Consider the following 24,061-nt stretch of genomic DNA (forward strand, 5'->3'; position numbering starts at 1 on the left):
CACAGAGAAGAACCACTCTAATACCATTGATGGGTTTTTATAGATAACAAAAATCATATTTTTGGCGGGAAACCTATAACCCTAAGTTCGCATACACCCTAAAGGATATATGTTGTCACTATGATATGAACCCAACAATTTGAATTTAAGAACCCTAAAGTACATTGCTATTTTCAATTTAGGAGAAAGGATAATATAAATCATACCTTTTAGTTTATTATTGTAAATAAACTATTAATCCTTTGTTGTAGAACTTTAGAAGGCCAGTACCAGAAATCGCGTGCCTTTGATGGCTCACACCCAAACCCTAGCAGTTGGAGGCTATTGAAGATAGAGGATATGGAGGTATGATTTTCGGCTCTTAGGATCTCTAGGAAGAAGCAAAATCTAAAAATCATACGCCTTGGGTATTTATAGGGCTTAAGGAGGTGTATAAAAGGTAGTTACCTTAAGGATAACTATAACCCTTTTTCCCCCAAGCAACCCTAAGCTTCCTAGAAGATCTATAAAAGCCCCATAAAACCTATCTAGAACCCTCCCTTCTCCTAGCGAGGTTCTAGAATCAGTCAATGTTCAACTTTTGGATATTGACACTTTTAGTTCTTCTACTTTTAATTAATCCAATTAATCTGAAAATTAATTCCAATTAATTTCTTATTAATTTATAATTAAACAATATAATTTCGAATTAATATAATTTTCTTAAAACATATTAATAAATTATTTTTTTTGATTTCTAATTAATTTATTAATCATATAATAAATTAATAAACCAATCTCTCTCTCCAAATAACATTCTAGTCTCTTACTAGGTTTGAGGGCAACCCAAAAGAAATTTGCTAATAATTTAAGTCTATATTAATTTAGTTAGTGGTTTAGACACCTAATCCAACACTGTATTGGACACAGATTGCCTTTAGTGTAAGTCTGGATTAGTTATATTGAACTTGTAAAAAGGTGTTTAGTTCCCAATAAGTTGGACATTAGATAGGTCTCTAGCTGGGGGAGAGTGCAAGATTAGATAGCAAAGTGTCATATTCATCCTCTTTCTTGGATGACCATAAATGGTGAGTACAGATCAGACAACTGGCAAGTATGTCTGGGCCATCGACCAGAGTAGATGATAACATTTGACTATCCTAGGCGATCTATTGAATTACGTTACTAGCATGGACTTATAACCCATGGACGTAGATAAAATGGGATACCATATTTATCAAATCTCTGAATATTGGTTGCCTTTACATGACTTACACTGGTCAAGGACTCCCCTAGCATTGTAGTCAAATAGTTGCTCAAACGATTTATCAGGTTGGATGATTCCTCAAGATAATTGTTACTTTAGGATATGTGAGGATCGGTTGGGATGGGTATTTGGTCTTAGTTCATATTTTATATATATAATTTGACATTATCATTTGCAAGAATGATATTCTATATTATCAATAAATTATTACGGGCTAGAAAACCCTATGAATCTCACCTGGTTCTCCTAAACCTGACCCACTCATTTTATGCATCATGTTGGTGATTTGTTGTCATCAATATTATTTAAGTGTAATGGGATTACTTTGTTGACCAAATGTGATCTTGATAAATATTAAACAAGTAAGGAAGGTGTGGAGTACACACTTGTTTAAGTTTGATCAAGTTTTCAAAGTACACTGTCATTTAGGGGCGAAGCCCCTAAACAAACAGGGGTCCGGGGGCAGCACCCCTGGGAGCGGGGTCCAAGGGGTGGCAGCCCCTGGCGGGGTCCAAGGGGCAGAGCCTCTGGCTGGGGTCGAATTTTTATAGGGTATGTTGCTATATAAAAAATGCATAAGAAAATCGTATTTTCAGAGAATTGACTATTGTTTGACCCTTATCCAAACTTCCGTTTTATGTCAGTTTTTATAGTTTATGACAGTTAGAAACTGTCATATGACAGTTTTCAAACAAATATCATAAATTCGGTTTTGGTCTCATTTTTCTGGTACAGACGAAACTATCATCAAAGCATTCTAAATTCTTGTCTCTCTAAGTCTTATCCGATTAAAAAATATTGGGAGTACCACCCAAATGCTTTAATTTGAAAGTGTTTTACACAATTCTCAGAATTCCAAGCCTTACTATACCCCAATTTCTAACAAAGATTAAAGCATTTATGTGATCATGACAAGTGGTGATTCTGTGAAGGAAATGACTAGTAAGTTTAAAAAGCTGAACAAGTTTGAAGGGCAAGATTTTCGTAGATGGCAGAAGAAGATGAAGTTTCTCCTTACCACTCTGAAAGTGGTGTATGTTCTGAGTACACCCATGCCAGTCTTACCAAAATCTGTTGAAGATGAAACTTTGGAGGCAACAAGAGTGGGAAAATGACGATTACATATGTCGTGGTCATATTCTCAATGGTATGTCTGACTCTCTTTTTGATATCTATCAAAATTTCGAATATGCAAAAGAACTATGGGATTCTCTTGAATCCAAGTATATGGTTGAAGATGCTTCTAGCAAGAAGTTTCTTGTTAGTAACTTTATGGGTTACAAGATGATTGACTCCAGGCCTGTTATGGAACAATACCATGAAATCTTAAGGGTCCTGGGATAGTTTGCTCAACACAATCTGAAAATGGATGAAGCCATTGTTGTGGCTATGATCATTGACAAACTGCCCCCTTCCTGGAAGGATTTTAAACATAATCTGAAACATAACAAAGAGGAATTGACTTTGACTCAACTTTGAAGCCATTTACGGATTGAATAGTCCTGAAGGACTCAAGAACTTGATAACAATCCCTAAGGCAAGAACCAAGTTGGTTCCTCTTCTGTGAACATGGTGGATGGAGAAGGATCAAAGAATCAAAAGAAGTCTAATGGAAAAAGGAAGTTTAAAGGAAAGGATGACACGTCTTCCAACAAGAAGGATAAAGTGGTGTGTTGGAATTGTAACAAACCGGGTCACTTCAAGAAAGATTGTCATTTGCGTAAAGTGAACAAGGATGGTGCAGGACCAAGTGGATCCAAGGATCCAGAAAAGCAACAAGGTCAGACTTCTGTTTTCATGAAGAATTTTAACTACATTTAGAATTATATTTCTGTGATTTCTGAAGCATTTTATGTGCAGGATGATAAAGTTGCATGGTGGGTTGATTCGGGAGCAACAAGTCATGTTTGTAAAGATCTATATTGGTTCAAGGAATTTCAACCAATTGATGATGGATTTGTTGTGAAAATAGGAAATGTTGCAACTGAACCAATCAAGGGCATAGGATCTGTTTTACTTACTTTTACTTCTGGGAAATATTTGTGTTTGAACAATGTTTTATATGTTCCAGGGATTCGTAAGAATCTTGTGTCTGAAATTGTATTAAATAATTGTGGTTACAAACAAGTGTTAGAAAGTGACAAGTATATCTTGTCAAGACATGGTTCTTTTATGGGATTTGGCTATATATGTAATGGAATGATTAGGCTTAATATTAATTATCCTTCTATTGATAATTCTGCTTGCATGGTTTCTAGTAGTACTAGCAATAATTTTCATAAATCTGAATTATGGCATGCTAGACTAGGACACATTCATTACAAGAGATTAAAAGACATGTCTAAAATGAGTTTAATTCCTGCTTTTGATATGCAAAATAATGAAAAATGTAAAACATGTATGCTAACTAAAATCACTAGACAACCTTTCAAAGATATTGTTAGGGAAAGCAAGGTGTTGGATCTTATACATAGTGATTTATGTGATTTCCATGCAACACCTTCCCTTGGAAACAAGAAGTATGTTTTTACTTTTATTGATGATGCATCTAGATATTGTTATATCTATTTAAAATATATAAACAACAAGTTGAGCTTCATAAAAATGAATTAATAAAAGTATTGCATACTAATAGAGGTGGTGAGTATTATGATCCACTTTATTTTGAAGCAACTACATGTTACATCTTGAATAGAACTCCAAATAAAAGGAGTAAGTATACTCCTTATGAACTTTGGTGTAAAAGGTACCAAATTTGAGTTATCTCAAAGTTTGGGGTTGTAGAGCAGTTGTAAGGCTCACTAAACCCAAAAGGAAAACGTTGGGGTGAGAGAGGTATAGATTGTATCTTTATTGGATATGCTGAGAATTCCAAAGCATATAGATTCTATGTTTTAGAATCTAATGACTTTGTGTCTGTAAACACAATGATAGAGTCAAGAGATGCTATTTTTGATGAAGAAAGATTTACATCTATACCTAGACCAAGGGGCATGATTCATCAATCTTCCAGCAAGAGTGCTACTCAAGCTGAAGATGTTTATGGTGGTGCAAGTTCTGTAACCAAACCTAGGAAAAGCACCAGAGCTAGAAAAGATAAGTCTTTTGGATCTGATTTTCAACTATATTTAGTTGAAGGAACAAGGAATGAGACTATTTCTCAACATCAATATTGTTTTAATATTGAAGAGGATCCAAAGACTTTCAGTGAAGCTATGGCTTCTAGGGATGTACATTTTTGGAAATAGACAATTCATGATGAGATTGATTCTATCATGCATAACAATACTTGGGTATTGGTTGATTTACCTCCTGGTTGCAAGGCATTAGGATGTAAATGGATCCTCAAAAGAAAAATGAAGGTGGATGGCACAATAGATAAGTATAAATCCAGATTGGTTATCCAAGGCTTTAGACAAAAGGAAGGCATTGATTTCTTTGATACTTATGCTCCTGTTGCCAGAATTTATACTATTAGATTATTATTAGCTCTTGCATCTATACATAATCTTGTGATTCACCAAATGGATGTGAAAACTGCATTCTTGAATGGTGACTTGGATGAGGAAATATACATGAAACAACCTGAAGGGTTTGTGATTCCTGGAAATGAACACAAAGTGTGCAAGTTGAAGAAATCATTATATGGTTTGAAACAAGCACCAAAAAAATGGCATCAAAAGTTTGATGATGTTGTCTTGTCTAATGGTTTTGCACTAAACCAAGCTGACAAGTGTGTATATAACAAATTTGATACTTCTGGTAAAGGAGTCATGATTTGCTTATATGTAGATGATATGTTGATTTTTGGTACTGATTTAGAAGAAGTTGATAAAACCAAGAAATTCTTATCATCTAGTTTTGATATGAAAGACATGGGGAAGGCTGAAGTAATTCTTGGTATAAGAATTAGAAAAGGAAACGATGGGATTTCAATTTCTCAATCTCATTATATTGAGAAGATATTGAAAAAGTTTAATTTTGAGAATTGTTCTCCTGTTAGCACTCCTATAGATCCTAGTCTTAAGCTTCTACCTAATAAAGGATCTCTAGTGTCTCAACTAGAATACTGAAGGGCTATTGGTTATCTAATGTATGCCATGATTAGTATTAGGCCTGATATAGCATATGCTGTGGGAAGGATTAGTAGATATACTAGTAATCCTAGTTCACATCATTGGAAAGCCGTGAGTAGAGTATTCAAGTACTTAAAAGGGACTATGAATTATGGTTTAACTTATAGTGGATATCCTTCTATTTTAGAAGGTTATTCAGATGCCAGTTGGATTAACAACTTAGAGGATCACTCCTCTACTAGTGATTGGGTGTTTCTTCTTGGAGGAGGTGCCATTTCTTGGGCATCTAAGAAACAGACTTGTATTACTAACTCAACCATGGAGTCTGAATTTGTTGCTTTGTCTGCTGCTGGTAAAGAAGCTGAGTGGCTAAGGAATTTTATTTATGAAATTCCATTATGGCCCAAACCGATATCTACCATTTCTATCAGATGTGATAGTGTTGGAACCTTGGCTAAGGCTTATAGTCAAGTGTACAATTGAAAGTCTATACATTTAGGTGTTAGACATAGCATGATTCGTGAGCTCATCATGACTGGTGTGATATCTGTGGAATTTGTAAGAACTCAGTTGAATTTAGCCGATCATCTAACCAAAGGGTTAGCAAGAGATCTTGTGCACAAGGCGGTTGTAGGGATGGGTTTAAAGTCCACTTAAAATCTTTTATATTGAGATACCCAATTCCCATCTAATGTGATATTAGATGTTGAATTCAATGTGGAAAGCTTGATATTTGAATATTGGAACACATTATTGTCATCATCCCAGGGTATGTGTTCAGTACTGCAAGTAAAGGAGGTTGAATTTATATTCTTAATAGTTCTTTTGAAAAATGGCATTTGCAGGTGCAAGAATAAAAGGACTACCTATATAAGCATGAAGTTTAGCTGCTTCAAGAAGTTCGGACTTGGCTTTGATATGCTTATTGAAGGATGGGACACAAGCTAGTAAAATATAGTGTCAAGTTAGAACTTATGAGATTGTAAACTGTTGTGTGTATAATCTTCAAGGATTCACTATAGATAGAAAGGGTTCAATCCTTAGTGACACCCTGATATTCGAATATTTGGATTGTGTAATATACTAAGGTGAAATTCAATCGTCACGATATTTCATTTATGCATCAGTTTGTTGGTGTTATGTTTCATTTTAAATTAATCAAGATTACACTTAAATAGGGGAGGTTTGTTGGTGATTTGTTGTCATCAATATTATTTAAGTGTAATGGGATTACTTTGTTGACCAAATGTGATGTTGATAAATATTAAACAAGTAAGGAAGGTGTGGAGTACACACTTGTTTAAGTTTGATCAAGTTTTCAAAGTACACTGTCATTTAGGGGCCAAGCCCCTAAACGAACGGGGGTTCGGGGGCAGCGCCCCTGGGAGCAGGGTCCAAGGGGCACCCATTGTTTGACCCTTATCCAAACTTCCGTTTTATGTTAGTTTTTATAGTTTATGACAGTTAGAAACTGTCATATGACAGTTTTCAGACAAAGATCATAAATTCGGTTTTGGTCTCATTTTTCTGGTACAGACGAAACTATCATAAAAGCATTCTAAATTCTTGTCTTTCTGAGTCTTATCCGATTAAAGAATATTGGGAGTACCACCCAAATGCTTTAATCTGAAAGTGTTTTACACAATTCTCAAAATTCCAAGCCTTACTATACCCCAATTTCTAACACATCATAGGTAGTGGATGTAAGGCTGTCGATGTCTAGTTAGGATGTTGAGTGGAATAAAGAGATGTGACTGTAATAAGTAGTTTCAAGACCATTTAATATTTATGTTGTAATGTATGTTTGGATATGAACACTGACATCCTCAAAGTTTTAAATAAATGAAATAACTTTTGTTATCTCAAAAAAAATTTGTTTAACTGGGAATTTCCGCATCTCAATTTTATAAAGCATAAAGAAAATGTTTTAATTGGTTATAAAAAAAAATGGGAGATGTCACAGTAGCATATCCCATAAGAAATATGCAATTAAGCGTGCCCGGGAGAGAACAATTTAGGGATGGCTGACCCCCTGGGAAGTTTTCATGTCGGGATCCCAAATCGGACAATATTGTGATACGTACTAGAGGGAGATGTTACAACAATGTTTCCGAAATTGTTTTAATCAGTCCTTAAACTTTTTGTGGTTGTATAGGGGCATAAGATGGATTTTGTTGGGTCTAAATAGTCACTTTGGAAAAAATGAAGGGGTAAACCGATTACTCCTTACCATATTACTAAAATAATATGTCATATAGACACTTCCTTTAACCTTCTTATCCTTCCATCGATGTTCACTTCTCATCTTCCTCTTCTCCCTTTCTCTTCTCCATTTACTAAATACATCAGATGGGTTAAGTTTGTGTATTGTGTGTTTTATGGCGGTCTACAATTGCAACTATGCACCAACAAATGGAGACGAAAGCATCAATCCAGACATGGTTGTAATTTATGGTTGCAAGCCTCTTGTGGAAGGTTTCGTCGCCTGCGACGATTGTGAAAGTGGTCAAGGGATGGCCGATGATGGCAGTAGTTAACCACTTAAAGTTCTAATTGGTTTTTGTACGTGAAATCGGATTTACAAATCTAGGTTTTTTATTTATTTGTAATTAGGTTCATATAAGTTTCTTCGATTTTGTTATTTCTCTTGAATTGGGAATCATCACGACTAACTTCGTCTCCTTCTGCAATACAATCGATTCCTCTTAATAACTTCGATATTTTGATTCTGGCTCCACCGTGAGCATATTGCATGGAGTTTGTAATGTCCATTCCCCCATTATTCAACTTCCAAAACATCTTCAAACAAATCCATCATCTATAGTTTTCTAGTGAAGAGCTCAAGAAATCCTTTTTCCCTTTCCCGTTCATTAGAATAATATTTTGATTTCAATTCGAAAAGGGTTTTGTTACTTTTAATAAAGATTCATAAGCAATTAGGTTTTCAGGCAATGAACATCACCGAACAACTGTATCTCGTGAAGAAGACGACTATGTTTCAGATTCTTGTTCCGATATCCGCCTGGTTCGTATAATGCATTTTGGTTGAGGGCATTAGGATCAAATCTAATGTTATAGATATTATGTTTAGGTTTGAATTCGAATCTGAATGGTTGTCTGTGAGTTAGAGTGTATCCACTTGGTCTGGTTTAATTACGTGGCACATGAAAAATTACATGAAACTGATTATAGTAGGTTAGAGAGACCAAAAAAGCAAGTTCAACTCACCTTATACCCGCATAAAACAAGAAAAATAGTTTTGGATCATATTAGACTAAATCTGGAAACATTGTTGGACTACAATGTCATATATATATATATATATATATATATATATATATATATATATATATATATATATATAGAGAGAGAGAGAGAGAGAAAAAAATAGTTTTGGATCATATTAGACTAAATCTGGAAACATTGTTGGACTACAATGTCATATATATATATATATATATATATATATATATATATATATATATATATATATATATATATATATATGTATATATATATATATAGAGAGAGAGAGAGAGAAATAGTTTTGGATCATATTAGACTAAATCTGGAAACATTGTTGGACTACAATGTCATATATATATATATATATATATATATATATATATATATATATATATATATATATATAAAAGAGAGAGAGAGAGAGTAGTTGTCACATTATTGAGTTAGAATCGTTTGTTTTAGAATATAACATTGACATGCATATTAAATAGTCATTTATTTATATCTTGAAATTCGAATATTTCTTTGCTTAGTCGATTATAAATGATAATAAACGGAATCAAACAAGTTTAGATGAGATTATCAATTAAATAATAAGAAAAACAGATACTACAAATTAAATTGAATAAATATTAGAAATGTATTATTACATGTTAATTCTTATATTAACAAGTTTCAACATGTAATAATTCAATATATAATGTGGTCTTTTAGTACTTTACTAAAATTATCTAATTCTCTATACAAAGTATTTAAATAAACTATGGTATTAGTTAAAATATTGAAGCGGTTAATTTTCGTTTTCACATGTATTTTCTTACTATAGATAGGGACCACCATCGGTGCTACAAATTTATTCAAAGGGTGGTCTCTCTCGAATAGACCATTTGGGTTGGCGGTAGTGACGTGACTGGCGGTACCGCCGTGGAGATTGCACCGAGCAAAAAATGGACGGCGGCTTGGCTCTTTGGCGGGTTATGCAACCCGATCTCATTCCCCTCTCTCTTTATTCTCTCCTTATATTTTCTTGTATAAATATGTTTTTATATACTTATCATAATAAAAAATAAAAAATGAAGCCATCTTTTTAAGCATAATGATGTCACATATCATTTCGTTAGTATTTTTTATTTTTTATTTCAGTTGATATAAATCTCATATTTTAAGAAATTAAAAATTTTAAAATTTTAATTAAGGAATAATAAATCGTAATAAAATCTGAAAATTATTTTGAATTTAAAATTTAACAACAAATTAGGAATGTGATATATATATATATATATATATATATATATATATATATATATATATATATATATATATATATATATATATATATAGGTTCAATTGAGAAAATAAAAAAGGTTGAATGGGGGAATCATTCTCAGCCACTCATTTATCTAATATGTTCAAATTAAAAAAAATACGCGTGTCCATTTTCATTAAGGGTATCTTTGTAAATTAGCAACTTTTTTTACATAGAACTTACCTGTTCGTGTTATCAGGTTCCAATTTGATGATATATTTATATCGTTTGAATTGGATATGAGGAATTCATTATCAAGATTATTTTCTTTATATAACTTGTTAGCAATTATACGTTTTTATTCCATTAATCGTGAAGTTTTGCATCTGTGTTTCAGTTTTCTACTTCTTTATCAGCTTCCGATTTGATCAGGTATGTATATCGTTTGAATCGGATAGATCAGAGTTATTTATATAACTCGTTAGCAATTATACGTTTTCATTTAATTAATCGTGAAGTTTCGCATCTTTGTTTCAGTTTTATACTTCGTTTTGAGTTTTCGATTTGATCATGTATGTATATCGTTTGAATCGGATGGATCGGAGTTCATTATCAAGATTATTGCTTTTTATAATTTATTTTGAATTATGCTTATTATATTCCTTTTGGAGTTGTTTCATCGGAGTTCATTATCAAGATTATCAAGTTTCGAATATGTATTGGAGTTATTTCATCGGATTTTTGTTAAGTAGTTTGAGATATTTATTTCATCAGTTATATCGTTGTAGTTTTTACGTTCTATACTGAGAGAGATTGCTTAATTACATTATATGATCATATATGATTTAAGTTTCTTTCAGATATTTTGTACGTTGAGGTGAGATATATTTGAAATTAACCAGGTTTTCATATTTATGACTTTTTTTGTGAGATATATTCGATATATTCGATATTAAGATTGTTTTTGTTTATTTATATAGATCATTTGGTGTATTATGTCGAATTCTAGTGTTATTGATGGTGATTTGTATTCTTCTATGAGTGAGAGTGAAGAAGAAGATGTTGAGAACTCATTTTTTGAAGGTATCAGTTATTGAATTATTTTGTTGTTTTTAATTTTATTGATTATCATTTATTTACATATAAATATGTTAATATGAATAAATTGTTGTCTTATTCATATATGAATAAACGTGCGATAATTGTAATTTCGAATTTATTATTTTTTTCGTTTTATTCATATATGAATAAGTTATGTTTTATTTACATATGAATATGTTAAAATGAATAAATTGTTGTCATATTCATATTATGAATAAACGTGTATTAATTGTAATTTCGAATTTATTATTTTTTTCGTTTTATTCATATATGAATAAGTTATGTTTTATTTTATATATTTTTGAATCCTCATGAATTTTATGTATTCATATATGAATGTTTTATTCATATATGAATGATTTTTGTTTTATTTATATGAGTTTTATGTATTCATATATATTATTGTTTTATTCATGCATTATTATTTTAGGTGGTGAATCTTCAAGTTCAGTACATGATGCACAATATTTTGATGATATAATTGGAGAACATGTCTATAAGCCAGATGTACATGTTCAACTTATTCCTTTTAAGGGTTTAATCTTCAAATCATTAAAGTTGGCTATCAAAATGTATTCTGAGTATGCTGAAATTGGTGGTTTTGATGTTAGACTGAGCACACAGTCAAGGTTTGATAACAAGATTATAAAGAAGAAACATGTTATATGTAATCGTGGTGGTAAATAGAAAAAGAAATCTTGTGACACATTAGGTACAAGTGGTGTTAGAAGGAAACAAAATTCAAATTCAAGAGCTATTGGTTGTCAAGCAAAGATTATATTTGAATCTGTGTATGGAACTCCAAATTATAAAGTTTTTCAGTTTGATGAACTTCACGACCATCCACTTGAGAAGAGAAGTGATTTAAAAAAGGTGAGACAAATGTCATATTCAGAAAAAGAGTTTATTGTGCGTGCTTCCACATCAAAAATAGGTCCAACTATGGCTCATAAGTTGAGGGCAAGTCTGAGAGGTGGGTATGAGTTTGTAAAGCCCAAAGTAGTTGACTATAAAAATTTAAGGAGAGATATCAACAGGGTTATTGGTTATAAAGATGCCCAAATGATAGTAAACACAATGAATGGCCGTCGAGCTCACTATCCAAATTACTCATTTGAGTTTAATTGTCAAGATGATGTTTTGGACTGTATGTTTTGGGCTGATGAAATAGAGAAGGCATATTATGCTGAATTTGGTGATGTTATCTCGTTTGATGCGACTTTCCGAACAAACAAGTAAGTTATTTTATCTACTTTTGTTTATAGATTATTCATATATGAATATTTTTATATTCACTTATTAATACATCAAAAATTGACTCTAATGAACATTTTTTTTGTGTGTTAGGTATCGAATGGTTTTTGTTCCGTTTACTGCTATTGACCATCATAAAAAATCGGTTACTGTTGGATCTAGGTTGCTAAGCAATGAAAGCATTGAGTCTTACTCTTAGTTGATTAAAGCATTTCTTAAAACTCATGGGAAAGAACCAACACTTGTTTTAACTGATCAAGATGCTGCAATAAAACAAGCTGTTGAGAATGTGTTTCGTAATTCAAAGCACCGATTATGTATGTGGCATATAATGAAAAAGTTGAAAAAAAAGGTATTATTTTAATATATTTCAAATATATTACTTATTAGTATATTCATTTATGAATATTGATTGTTATTTTACTTATTATTATTTATTCATTTATGAATATTTTTGTTTTAATACAGATATCAGATGATTTATTTACAAACACAGACTTTAGAAAAAGGTTTTCGAAGCTTGTTTGGGACATTAATATGAAACCTGATGTTTTTGAAGTGAAGTGGGGTTTGCTTATGAAGGAATTCAATCTTGAATACACAAGATGGTTTGAAGAAGACTACATCGAGGTCAGAGAGTATGAATTCATTCTTTAATACATATTCAGAAAGTGGGAACTTACTTTTGAATTTCATGATGAATTACGACACTGCCATTCAAAAGCAAAGGAATACTCAACGAGAGCTTGATAGGGCATCAAAGAAAGCATCATATAAAATGCAAACACCTCGAGAAATAGAACTGCAAGCATCAAAGGTTTATACAAGTACATTATTTTTTGAGGTGCAAAAAGAAATATATAAAGCATGTTTTTTCTGTACGTACTCATATGTTGGTATTGAAGATGGTTGGGAAGTTTACATTGTGTAGCACAACATCAGTAAAAGTGATTTTAAAAATGAATTTAAGGTAATTTTACTTGTTTTTTTTATGAAAAATGTAATAATATTCATATATGAATATGATAATATTCATATATGAATATCAATATTCATATATGAATATTATATGAATATATGAATATATATGAGTGTTGATATGAGTAGTCTTATATGAATGTAAATGTGTAAATTTTGTTTTTGTATAAGGTTGAAATAAAAGCTGAAGAGAAAGAAATAAATTGTAGTTGTGAACATTTTAAGTGTATGGGTGTTTTATGCAGACATGCTTTTACAATAATGATGAGATGTGGTGTTAAAGAAATTCCTGAAAGGTACATTTTGAAGAGATGGAGAAAGGATGTGATATCAAGAAATTATCGTTTTAGTTCTGTTCAATCCGATTCAGGTGATTGTGAGAATGTAAAGCTAGTCAATGATTCATATTATAGTTTTGAATCATATTTGGATATTGTAAGAGATGACAAAAAGAGATTGACTTTGTTTGCTGAGAAACAACAAATGTTGTTGAAGGAATTTGAGAGTGATTATATTTCTCCTGGATTGAAAAGCAAGACAGATGGTGAAGTCGTATGCAAGCTTTTGGGTGTTACTATTCCTATTCCAGAAGAGATTAATATTCATGTTCCTGAAGTTCAAAGCAATAAAGGTTCTGGAATCAAGAAAAGAATTCCAAGTGCAGGTGAAGTAGCATATGAAAATTCTAAAAAAGAACATAGAATGTGTTCAGGATGTGGAAAGCAAGTTCCACACAATTTACGTACTTGTCCAGAAAGAGTTGGAGCTGCTAAATCAGCAAAAGACAGTTAGGGATTTTTTTTATTCATTTATGAATATATGCAGATAAAAACAATAAACAATAATATTCATGTATGAATAATACACATTTATATTGATATGGTAAATTGATATGTTGATATTAGTTTTTTAAATTACTATAAAATAAGTTATATTGATATTGTGAATTATTTATAAATGAATATAAATATGTGAAATTTGTTATACTAATAAATAAGTAATATTCATATATGAACTTTTTATGTTAATATCTGAAGTTTGTTATACTAACATATTACTTTGAACTTATTCATAAATGAATATATCATATTCGTATTCATTTATGAATAAATAAAAATAAATTTTGAAAATATTTGAATATATAAAAATGACATAAATAAGAAAACTTGTTTCTACTAATAAGTTAGTTATATTCATATATGAAATTTGTTATATTCATATATGAACTTTGTTATACTGACATATTACTCCTAATTTAATCATAAATGAAGATATCATATTCGTATTCATTTATGAATAAACATAAATAAACTTTGAAAATATTTAAATATAAAAAACTGACAGAAATAAGCGAAGTTGTTTCTATTACATAATCATTCAACACAAGATAATAAAAGCTGTTCATAAGCATTTCACAAAATATTAAAACGATGTTCAACAATATTTAACAAACCATTTAAAACTTGTTTCGCAGAATCATCTTACATGTACTTCAAATCCATTCATATTCAACACAAACTGTTCTATAGCATCACACTTCAACATTCTTTCATCTTCACAAGCAATCATTAATATTCTTTTAACATTTTTTGAATTGTTTGCATAGCTTTGTATGCATGATCAGTACGCACTTTGAATTCAACTTTTTGATATTTTTCAGCAAGATCCAACACCTTAGCCTTCAACATGTTAATTTCAGAAGTTAGCATTATGTGTGCATATCTTTGCCTGAGCTTCTCTAAAGTAGTTTGTTGAACTGCACTTTCTTTATGAAGACCTGGTTTCCACTTTGAGAGTGGTTGTCCCATATAGGTCTCCATATGTCTCATTGCAAAGACCCCACAATCAACTTTGTTTTTAACTGTTCTCCATGACATTTCAAGTCGTTGGGGTTTGATACTTTCTTTTGAGATTACATTTGCTCTTGGATGGTTTATTTCTTTAAAGTATCTCACAAACAAATTTTTCTGATCACTAAATAAAATAAAAGTTAGATATGTAATAAATTGGTTCTTTTATGTTGTTGTGAACTGGGTACATTCCAAAGGTTTCATTATTACTCCGTATTTCCCTTCATAATCCCCCTCAACTGCACTATTGTCTAGAATTTCAATTGACGGTTTCTTTAAGTTGAAGACAATCACAAAAATGTGAGCACTTCTAACAACTGGAAAGAATACCTGTTTTTATGTATATAATGGTAAGTATTTTGTTGATAAAAAATATATAAAAAAAACACAAATTTAATTAACATACCATGTCAATATTTTTTATGTTCAAGATTTTTTTGTACCCATTGGTACTGTCATGAAAGTTCTCCTTGAATTTTTCATACTTTCTTTCATCAGACAATGTTGAAGTTAGATAAGCAGTCTGTAACCAATATAATCATATGTGAATTTCGATTGAATATATATAATTATGTTAAAGAATACATCATATTTGTATAATCATATGTGAATTTAAGTTGTAAAAAAATATAATATTCATAAATGAATACATCATATTGGTGTATTCATTTATTAATAAGGAAGGAATTAAGGTTAGAACATAAACTTACAGAAACTCCAACTTTCAAGAAGTGTCTGTATGGTGAATTTCCAAAATCCTTTTCCAGTTCTTGGTGGTTAAGTAAATCATACCAAGTGTCTAAAACTTCTCCAAAAATCTTTGTGTTTGCATATGGACTTTCCATAACTCCTCTTTCTACTATCTGGCCATATTTTGTCTGGACAACCACATCTCTGCAAATATATAATCAAAATGTCATAGATTATTATCTATATAATAATAATATATGAATATAAAAATAAAATTACTTACGATGTATTGCCTTGTAAGTTGAACAACCATTCACATACAATACTCTCCTGATGTGTCAGTTTGGGTTTTATGTCTGTTATTCTGCATTTGAAAGGTGATTTGAAAGCATCAGCAAGCTTCTTCTCTCTTGGTTGATCCAGATCATGCTTTGATGGTCCTGCTTCAATAGGAATTGATACATAGATTGGATTTGGATTAAGAACATTTTTCTTTGCTAATATGATAACAACCTTCTGATGGTCGTCTTTGATTTGTTTCTTTGTAAGTGCTTTTTTTTGGTGAAGATTCATTAGATTTTTTACTTGAAGTTTGATTTGAATCTTGATTGAGATCTAGACTAAAGCTTGGATGAGTATCTGCATGCCAGGAGATTTATCATATAAATAGTTGTACGTTAATTATAATATTTGAGTTTATATTTTGAAATGTTTATCCAAATTGTTACCTCCTTTATTTCCTTTTGTCTTGTCAGCTTTTTCTCCTTTCTTTTTTTGATTTTCTGACTTTTTCTTTCCTGAAAGATAAAGAAATGTGATTAAGTAATTCATATGTGAATAAGTAATGTATTCATTTATGAATAAGTAATACATATCATTATTTATGAATAAGTAATACTATATTTTTTATTTATTCATATATTGTGTTATTCATGTATGAATAATAAAACTTACTATATTCATTTATTAGTGAATCAACTATTTACCTCTATCTTCTGCATTTCCTTTTTCAATTTCTGTTTGTTTTTCTTCACCTCCATCTTTCGTGTTCTTAGCTTCCGTTCCTCCTTCATTTCTATCTTCAGAGTTTTCCTTGCCTGAAACATATACATCATATATGAATATTTTTTATTTTTTATTCATTTATATAGTATATTATTCATTTATGAATAAACAATGTTATTAAAAAAATCAATATAAATATTGTAATATATTCTAAATCATTCATTTACCTGTATCATCTCCCTTTGTTTTTTCAACTTTTGTTCCTTGTTCATGTACACCTTCTGATTTTTCCTTTTCTGCAAGAGTATTAGTTTTACCTGTACTCATTGGTGACCCTGGTCAAAATTTAACAAACAAAATTGTTATTGTGTATTGATATTTTTATATATTTTTTTAAAATAAAATTAAGACAAAATTTACCTATATCAATATTATCGAAAATAGTTTTCATTTCAGGGTGATTCCAGATTTCATCTTCTTGAATATTTAAACTTGAAACTCCAATTCCAAAGACATTGTCCACAATGTTGTCAACAACTTTATCCAACAAATTTTGATTTTGAGTTTGTTGAATAGTCTCTTCATGATTATTTGTTTCCTCAGCATGATCATCTTTTTCCTCTTCATCATTCTGATTTTCATTCCTCTTTCCATCTTTCTCTTTTACTCCAATTTCACCTTCTTTTTGATTATTATCTGCATCATTCCTTATTCCTTCATTATCTGCTTCATTTGAATCAATCAAATAATCTACTTCTGGTTGACTTGCACCATTATCACTGTCTTCTTCACCATTTCCCTCTTTATCTTCATTTTCAGTTTGATCATTTGTTTTTTGACCCATTATTGGTGTCAAATTGATTCCTTCAACTCCAATTTCATTAATTGGAAAATTAAAAAGTGTTGTGATTTCAGTTTTTCTTCAACAATCATATTTTTCATCTTTTCTTTGAAAATTCTAAAACTTTCCTTTTCAGGGAACTTTGTCATCGCATCATTAAGCTTTGAATTCAGCTTTTCCTTCATCCTCTCAAAACTATTAATCATTTTTGATATTTTTGATTCATATGCCTATGTAACAAAAAAAAGTATATGATTAGAATTTAATATAATAATTTAATGTAATCATATATTATTAACATGTTAAAACTAATTACCTCAACAGAATGATCTTCATCTTTATCAGAATCACTGTCTTCGAGATCTGTATCTCCTTCATTTTGTTCATTAACAAATTCTTCGTTTAATTCTCCAACTCCAAATCTACCTTTTTCTTGTTCAAATGTCTCTCGATATCTAATCTTCTCTGAACTCCAATAACAAATTGTTGGACATTTACGTGTTACCGTTAAAGCTTCCGAGTGGATGTTATTAGCATAGAACAACTGCACATAAATGATAAATAATTGATATTCATATATGAACAAGTAATATTATTTTTTACTTATTCATAAATGAATAAGTAATGTAAAGCATTACGTGTGAACAAATATATTTTTCTTATTCATATATGAATATTTGCTATTAGATTATGAATAATCAATATTATTAAAAATTGAGTATAAACATTATAATAACTTACCACCAAGAAAGCTGAAGGTCCAACAAAGAAGTTGTTATCTCAGTATGGTATGTATGAGTTTTTTGTTCTGACAAGACAGTCCAAAACATAGCTGCACCAGTCTATGTTGCTGATATCTGTTTTTCTTGAAATATAACTCAAGGGAAACAGGTTGCATCTTCCCATTGATGTTGACTCGCAAAAAGTGTTGACAAAAAGAACTAAGAAGTTCAATTTGAAATTGAAATCAGCTTGTGTGGTAGAAACAATAACATTTTTGATTGCACTCAGTCGGATGATTGAATCTTTTTTAAATTGTTGCTTCCATTCATCATAACTTGTATCATCCTTAGGCCATTGATCCAGTTGTGTAAGTTTGGTTCCACCAATTGGTATGCCTAACATGTCATGAATAAACTCTGTTGTTACTTTCAATTCCTTTCCTTCAATATCTATCACCATTCTCTCAGAATCAAATTTTTGAAGAACATAAAATCCCAGCTTCAGTGGTATATCCGTGATTTTCATTTTTAACAAAGCTCCAAAACCCATAGATCTTACAGATTCTTTTTGTTCTTTGCTCATCCCAAGGATTATAGATAGTAATGCCTCTGGTGAACATCTGTTTTTCATTGAGTAAAATTCTTTTACCATTGGTTTTTTTTCTGTATTTTTTGATTGGTGACTCCTTTTTTTTGCCTTCTTCGATGGATGACTACTTTCAAAATCAGAGTCTGGATCTTGTAGTTGTTGTTTTTCAGGAGTTTTCCTTTTTGATGGACTTTTCCTGCTTTGATGCTTCATTTTCTTTGGTACTTTTGTTTCTTTTTTATCTGGGAAATGAAAACATATAATATTTGAATAAGTTACTGATATATGAATATGATATATGCTCGTTGATTTATTAATATTTATTTATTTCAAAAATATAACTAATATATACAATTTTATTATATATGAATATATTAGATATGATAGGAATTTTGTACCTTTCGCATTTTTCCTCTTCTACATTGATCTTGTTTCTCTCATTGTTGGTGAATCTTTATCGGAAATGTTAGTGTTCTTACCTTCATTCAATAGTAAGTAGAAGATAAATGAGTTTGATATTTACGAATGAATATTTGAATAAAACATATGTATTCATATTTTTTTTATTCACATATGAATATGTTTTGTTATATTCATATGTGAATAGAACATATGTAAGTGATTCTTGTTGTATTCACATTTGAATAATATATGTATGGCAGCAAGCTATGTTCTATTCATATGTGAATATAACATACATATTCACGAATGAATATTTGAATAAAACATATGTATTCATATTTTTTTTATTCACGTATGAATATGTTTTGTTATATTCATATGTGAATAGAACATATGTAAGTGATTCTTGTTGTATTCACATTTGAATAATGTATGTATGGCAGCAAGCTATGTTCTATTCATATGTGAATATAATATACATATTCACGAATGAATATTTGAATAAAACATATGTATTCATATTTTTTTTATTCACGTATGAATATGTTTTGTTATATTCATATGTGAATAGAACATATGTAAGTGATTCTTGTTGTATTCACATTTGAATAATGTATGTATGGCAGCAAGCTATGTTCTATTCATATGTGAATATAATATACATATTCACGAATGAATATTTGAATAAAACATATGTATTCATATTTTTTTTATTCACGTATGAATATGTTTTGTTATATTCATATGTGAATAGAACATATGTAAGTGATTCTTGTTGTATTCGCATTTGAATAATGTATGTATGGCAGCAAATTATGTTCTATGTGAATATAACATACATATTCACGAATGAATATTTGAATAAAACATATGTATTCATATTTTATTTATTCACATATGAATATGTTTTGTTATATTCATATGTGAATAGAACATATGTAAGTAGTTCTTGTTGTATTCACATATGAATAATGTATGTATGGCAGTAAGTTATGTTCTATGTGAATGTAACATATATATTCATGAATGAATATTTGAATAAAACATATGTATTCATATTTTCTTTATTCACATATGAATATGTTTTGTTATATTCATATGTGAATAGAACATACGTAAGTAATTCTTATTGTATTCACATATTAATAATGTATGTATGGCAGCAAGCTATACATATTCACGAATGAATATTAGTTTTGCTTGTGTTCAGAAGTAAACAAAACATATTTTATTTACCTTTTTGATTTGTTCTTGGTTTTCGTTATATGTATTCTTCACTGTTGATGTCGTTTCTGTAAGGGTAAGTAGTTAATATTAGGAAAACATAAGCAAAATGTTAAGTAACGTTTGTATTTTGACAGAATAGTTTTGAATAAAGATGAAAAATGAAGAGATGATGTAAAATCATTTATATATCAAATAATAATGGATGATTCTTACAAAAATTTCAAGTAAATAAAGTAATAACGAAGGAGGGTTACGAGAATGAACGAGTATCATAAATTTCAAGTAAAATTGAAGTAAACAACCTTTTTTGAAGAATGAACAGTGTGAAAACAATGTTTTTAGTTATAAATCAACTAATAATTTTCGAACATTACGAGAAATTTCAAGTAATCAAGTGATAATTTTAGAAATGATTCGAAATCGTTAAAAACTCGAGAAAAAACGCCGATGGTTACCTTTCATTGTCAAGAGTGAGGAAATGGTCTCGTTCATGTTTCCATCGGAAGACATTTTTCTTTGTTTATGTTATTTGATGCTTCTGCAAATGTGCTTCTTCTTGTCGATTGTTCTTCAAATGGTTTTCAAGTTATGGTGTATCGAAAAGGGAAATGGAGCTTTTCTGTCGAGATTTGACGTGATATCAAATTACTCAAGTGCCCTGACGGTTTAATGTTTTTTGATTATTTACAAATTTGTCACCGCTCATTAATGTATTTGGATTATTTACAAGTTTGCCACCGTGCGTTTTTTAAGCTCATTAAATTATTGGCTGAGAATGGTTCCCCTATTCTCAACCTTTTTTTTCCTCAATTGAACCCTCCTCTATATATATATTAACTTACAGAAGTATAATATTATCAAATATAATTGATGTTTCGTTTTTATGAATTAATTCGTACATTTATAATTATTAAAAATAACGGTATGCTAAGCAGGTTAAGTGAGTTAGGAAAGATGTTAGTTTCATTCGTTGTGAGTTAAAAAAGATAAAAGAAAAAAAAATAAGGAAAAACTAATGTGAGAGTGGGTTGAGTGGTTATCAATTCCTACCACCCCTAAAGGTGAATAAAGTAGTAAGTATTTTTTGTGTTTGGGATAGAGGTACCGGGGGTACCTTCAAGATCGTTTCCCCTCCAATGGAGGTACCATTGATTTGCTATCTTCAACAACTTAGGGAACCTGCTTGATTTTCTCTCTCTCTCTCTCTCTCTCTCTCTATATATATATATATATATATATATATATATATATATATATATATATATATATATCTTTTCTTATACTATGAGCTTATGAACTTTTTTTTGAAAGAGCATGAGCTTATGAACTTGTATCCTACGTTGTTTTATTTGTTTTTAGGTGAGTGGATTAGAAAAAATGTTATTTTCATGTGTCGTAGGTTGAGAAAGATGGGAAAAATATTTCAGAGAAAGTTGATATGGGTAGTGTAGGTTGGGATACTTCTACTCATATCACCCTAAAAGACTATTAGATATCTTATTAATCTTTTAACGAATATTTTTACTACCTCTTTGATTAATTGTTAGCTTTATGTTATTATAAGAATAATATATATTGTCAATAGGTTAACTTATCTAGAATTGTGTGAACCTCTACAATACCAATTAGATTTGATGAACTTGATGGCAAAGGTCGAGTGAGGCCTATCTGTGTATTGCCCTGATCGGCGGTGTGTATTGCCTTCATCAGCGGGGATGAGTCCATTGTCATGCCGAAAGTTGGCAGTTATGTGATAGACACTCGATAGTGGAATTGAGTTTAAAGTTGTAGCCCACAATCATTTTTTTATTTTAGGTTTTCAAAATAAAATAAAAAATAAGAAGAATGAAAATTATCTCTACTGCTCGGTTCCACAGCAAAACTAAAACTGGAAATCATCTCTGTCGGGGAAATCATATATTGACTGTTGGTGTTGTTTAATATAGTCTATTAATTCAGATCGACGTGTTCATCCAAATGAATTCAATTCTCAATCCATGGATATAAAAGACCTCTATTGTGGGATAGCATAAAACTACAAGGTGTATGGCATTGATGTCACTATCCTTGTTGGCAACTCTTTTCTCGCTTTTGTTTTTCAACACTGCTAGAAACATCGTGCACATCCTCATGGAGATAAGCAAACTCGAGAAGTCAATCAGAAGGGAAGGTACATCAAAAAATCTAGCTTTTGGTGGAATATTATGCGATGGAAACTGTTGCTCCCAACTCTCATTTTGAGGACTTCAAGAGGAAGTTAGTCCGGCTTCCGGAAGCTATAGCAACAAAAAGAAATGTTTGATCGATTCCGGGGAATCCCCGAAACCTATCCAATGCAAGAGTAAGTATTTTGTAGCGTGAGGCTAAAGTTAAACTAGACAAAAATGACAGATTGGAAGTGAATGCATTGAATGTTTACCTCATCGTCCTTTATAAGCGGATCACCCGATTTTGCACACATGTCCTAGGTCCGACAGTACATTGATGGGACGGTTTTCAAAGGTGGACAAATTGCCTAACCCGTCCCAACGCTTAGTGGATATTACCCGGGTCGCCTTTACACCGAGGTCGAACTGGGGAAACCTTCCGGATTTCTACATACGTCATCAAGCATCCCTAGTTTTGACTCGATTTTTAAACTGAGTTAAAATTAATGTATTCGGACGACCTCGTTTCTATGACCCTATCTTTCAAAGTGATTATTACACTGGAAATCGACATTAATGGGTTGTCACTTCTCTAACTTCTCTCATCCTTAGGATAACCCTTGCATTTCCTTTAACCCTTTAAAATGGAGACAATTCGACCTCTTCCTTGGTTCTTCGTACGCTTTCTCTTTTGTTATCTTTTCTTCAACAAAAATAGTTAGGATTTCGATGGTGAAAACCAACGTAGAGTCTATCCCATCATTTGTGAGTCATGATTTCCTAGAATAGATCATAAATATGTATAGGATTTCGTATGAATTTCTTCCCTTAGTGGGCCCTTTGGAATCCACCGTTCGTGACATAAGGGATCGTCAACTGGAATTTTATGTTTAGTTTCTCCTTGTTGGCTTAAGGTTTCTACATCCATCTTTCATTGGTGACGTATGTCGAGTTTACAAGATTCATGTTACTCAGGTGAGTCTAAAAGGTTTTCATAAGATCATTGGCTTCTTAATTCTCTGTAAGGCCTTAGATATTGCTCCAGACGTGGATATCTTTTACTACTTCTACTGTACGACCTCAATTAGAGATTGAGTTACTTTTTCCTGCCAACTCGGGGTAGTTGACATCTGTATGGGACTCCTAGATTCTATCAGGCTATGGAAAGAGGAATTCTTTTTCGCAGACTCTTCTGCCTTTCCGTTTCCCATGCACTTTAGGAAGACTTCAAGGCGTCTTACTAATCCGAAACCAGTGTCACAACTAGGAATTTGAAGCCTTGTAAACATTGAACAATGATAACAAATGTAAACCAACAATGGGAAAGCATGTAAGATGCTTATTCATTAACAACAAAATCTCAATCAAACACATCATACATGCACTGCAAATAGCCAACAAACAATTGGAAACCTTAGAAATCCTTGTTTAAGTCCATTTT

At 31.0% G+C, this 24,061-nt stretch overlaps 1 protein-coding gene and 1 long non-coding RNA gene across 2 annotated transcripts; one reads left to right on the forward strand and one right to left on the reverse strand.

Moving 5' to 3' along the window:
• Window positions 1-2,326: 2,326 nt before the first annotated feature.
• Window positions 2,327-13,939, forward strand: LOC145098723 (protein FAR1-RELATED SEQUENCE 5-like). The gene is made up of 12 exons (XM_079036334.1): window positions 2,327-2,506; window positions 3,107-3,256; window positions 10,212-10,246; window positions 10,675-10,681; window positions 10,795-10,897; window positions 11,346-11,521; window positions 11,603-12,150; window positions 12,263-12,314; window positions 12,369-12,521; window positions 12,638-12,799; window positions 12,894-12,986; window positions 13,319-13,939. The coding sequence occupies exons 1-12, from the start codon at window positions 2,327-2,329 to the stop codon at window positions 13,937-13,939; spliced, it is 2,280 nt and encodes a 759-aa protein (XP_078892460.1).
• A 2,783-nt stretch (window positions 13,940-16,722) lies between these two features.
• LOC145100300 (uncharacterized) lies at window positions 16,723-17,172 on the reverse strand. Its single transcript, XR_013704956.1, has 3 exons — window positions 17,113-17,172; window positions 16,920-17,027; window positions 16,723-16,784 (listed from the first exon to the last, which is right to left on the reverse strand). It is a non-coding gene; the product is annotated as an uncharacterized LOC145100300 (long non-coding RNA).
• Between the last annotated feature and the right edge of the window lie 6,889 nt (window positions 17,173-24,061).

Source organism: Lactuca serriola, chromosome 4 (assembly GCF_051521515.1).
Source record: "Lactuca serriola cultivar US96UC23 chromosome 4, Lser_US96UC23_V15, whole genome shotgun sequence".
Taxonomy (NCBI): Eukaryota; Viridiplantae; Streptophyta; class Magnoliopsida; order Asterales; family Asteraceae; genus Lactuca; species Lactuca serriola.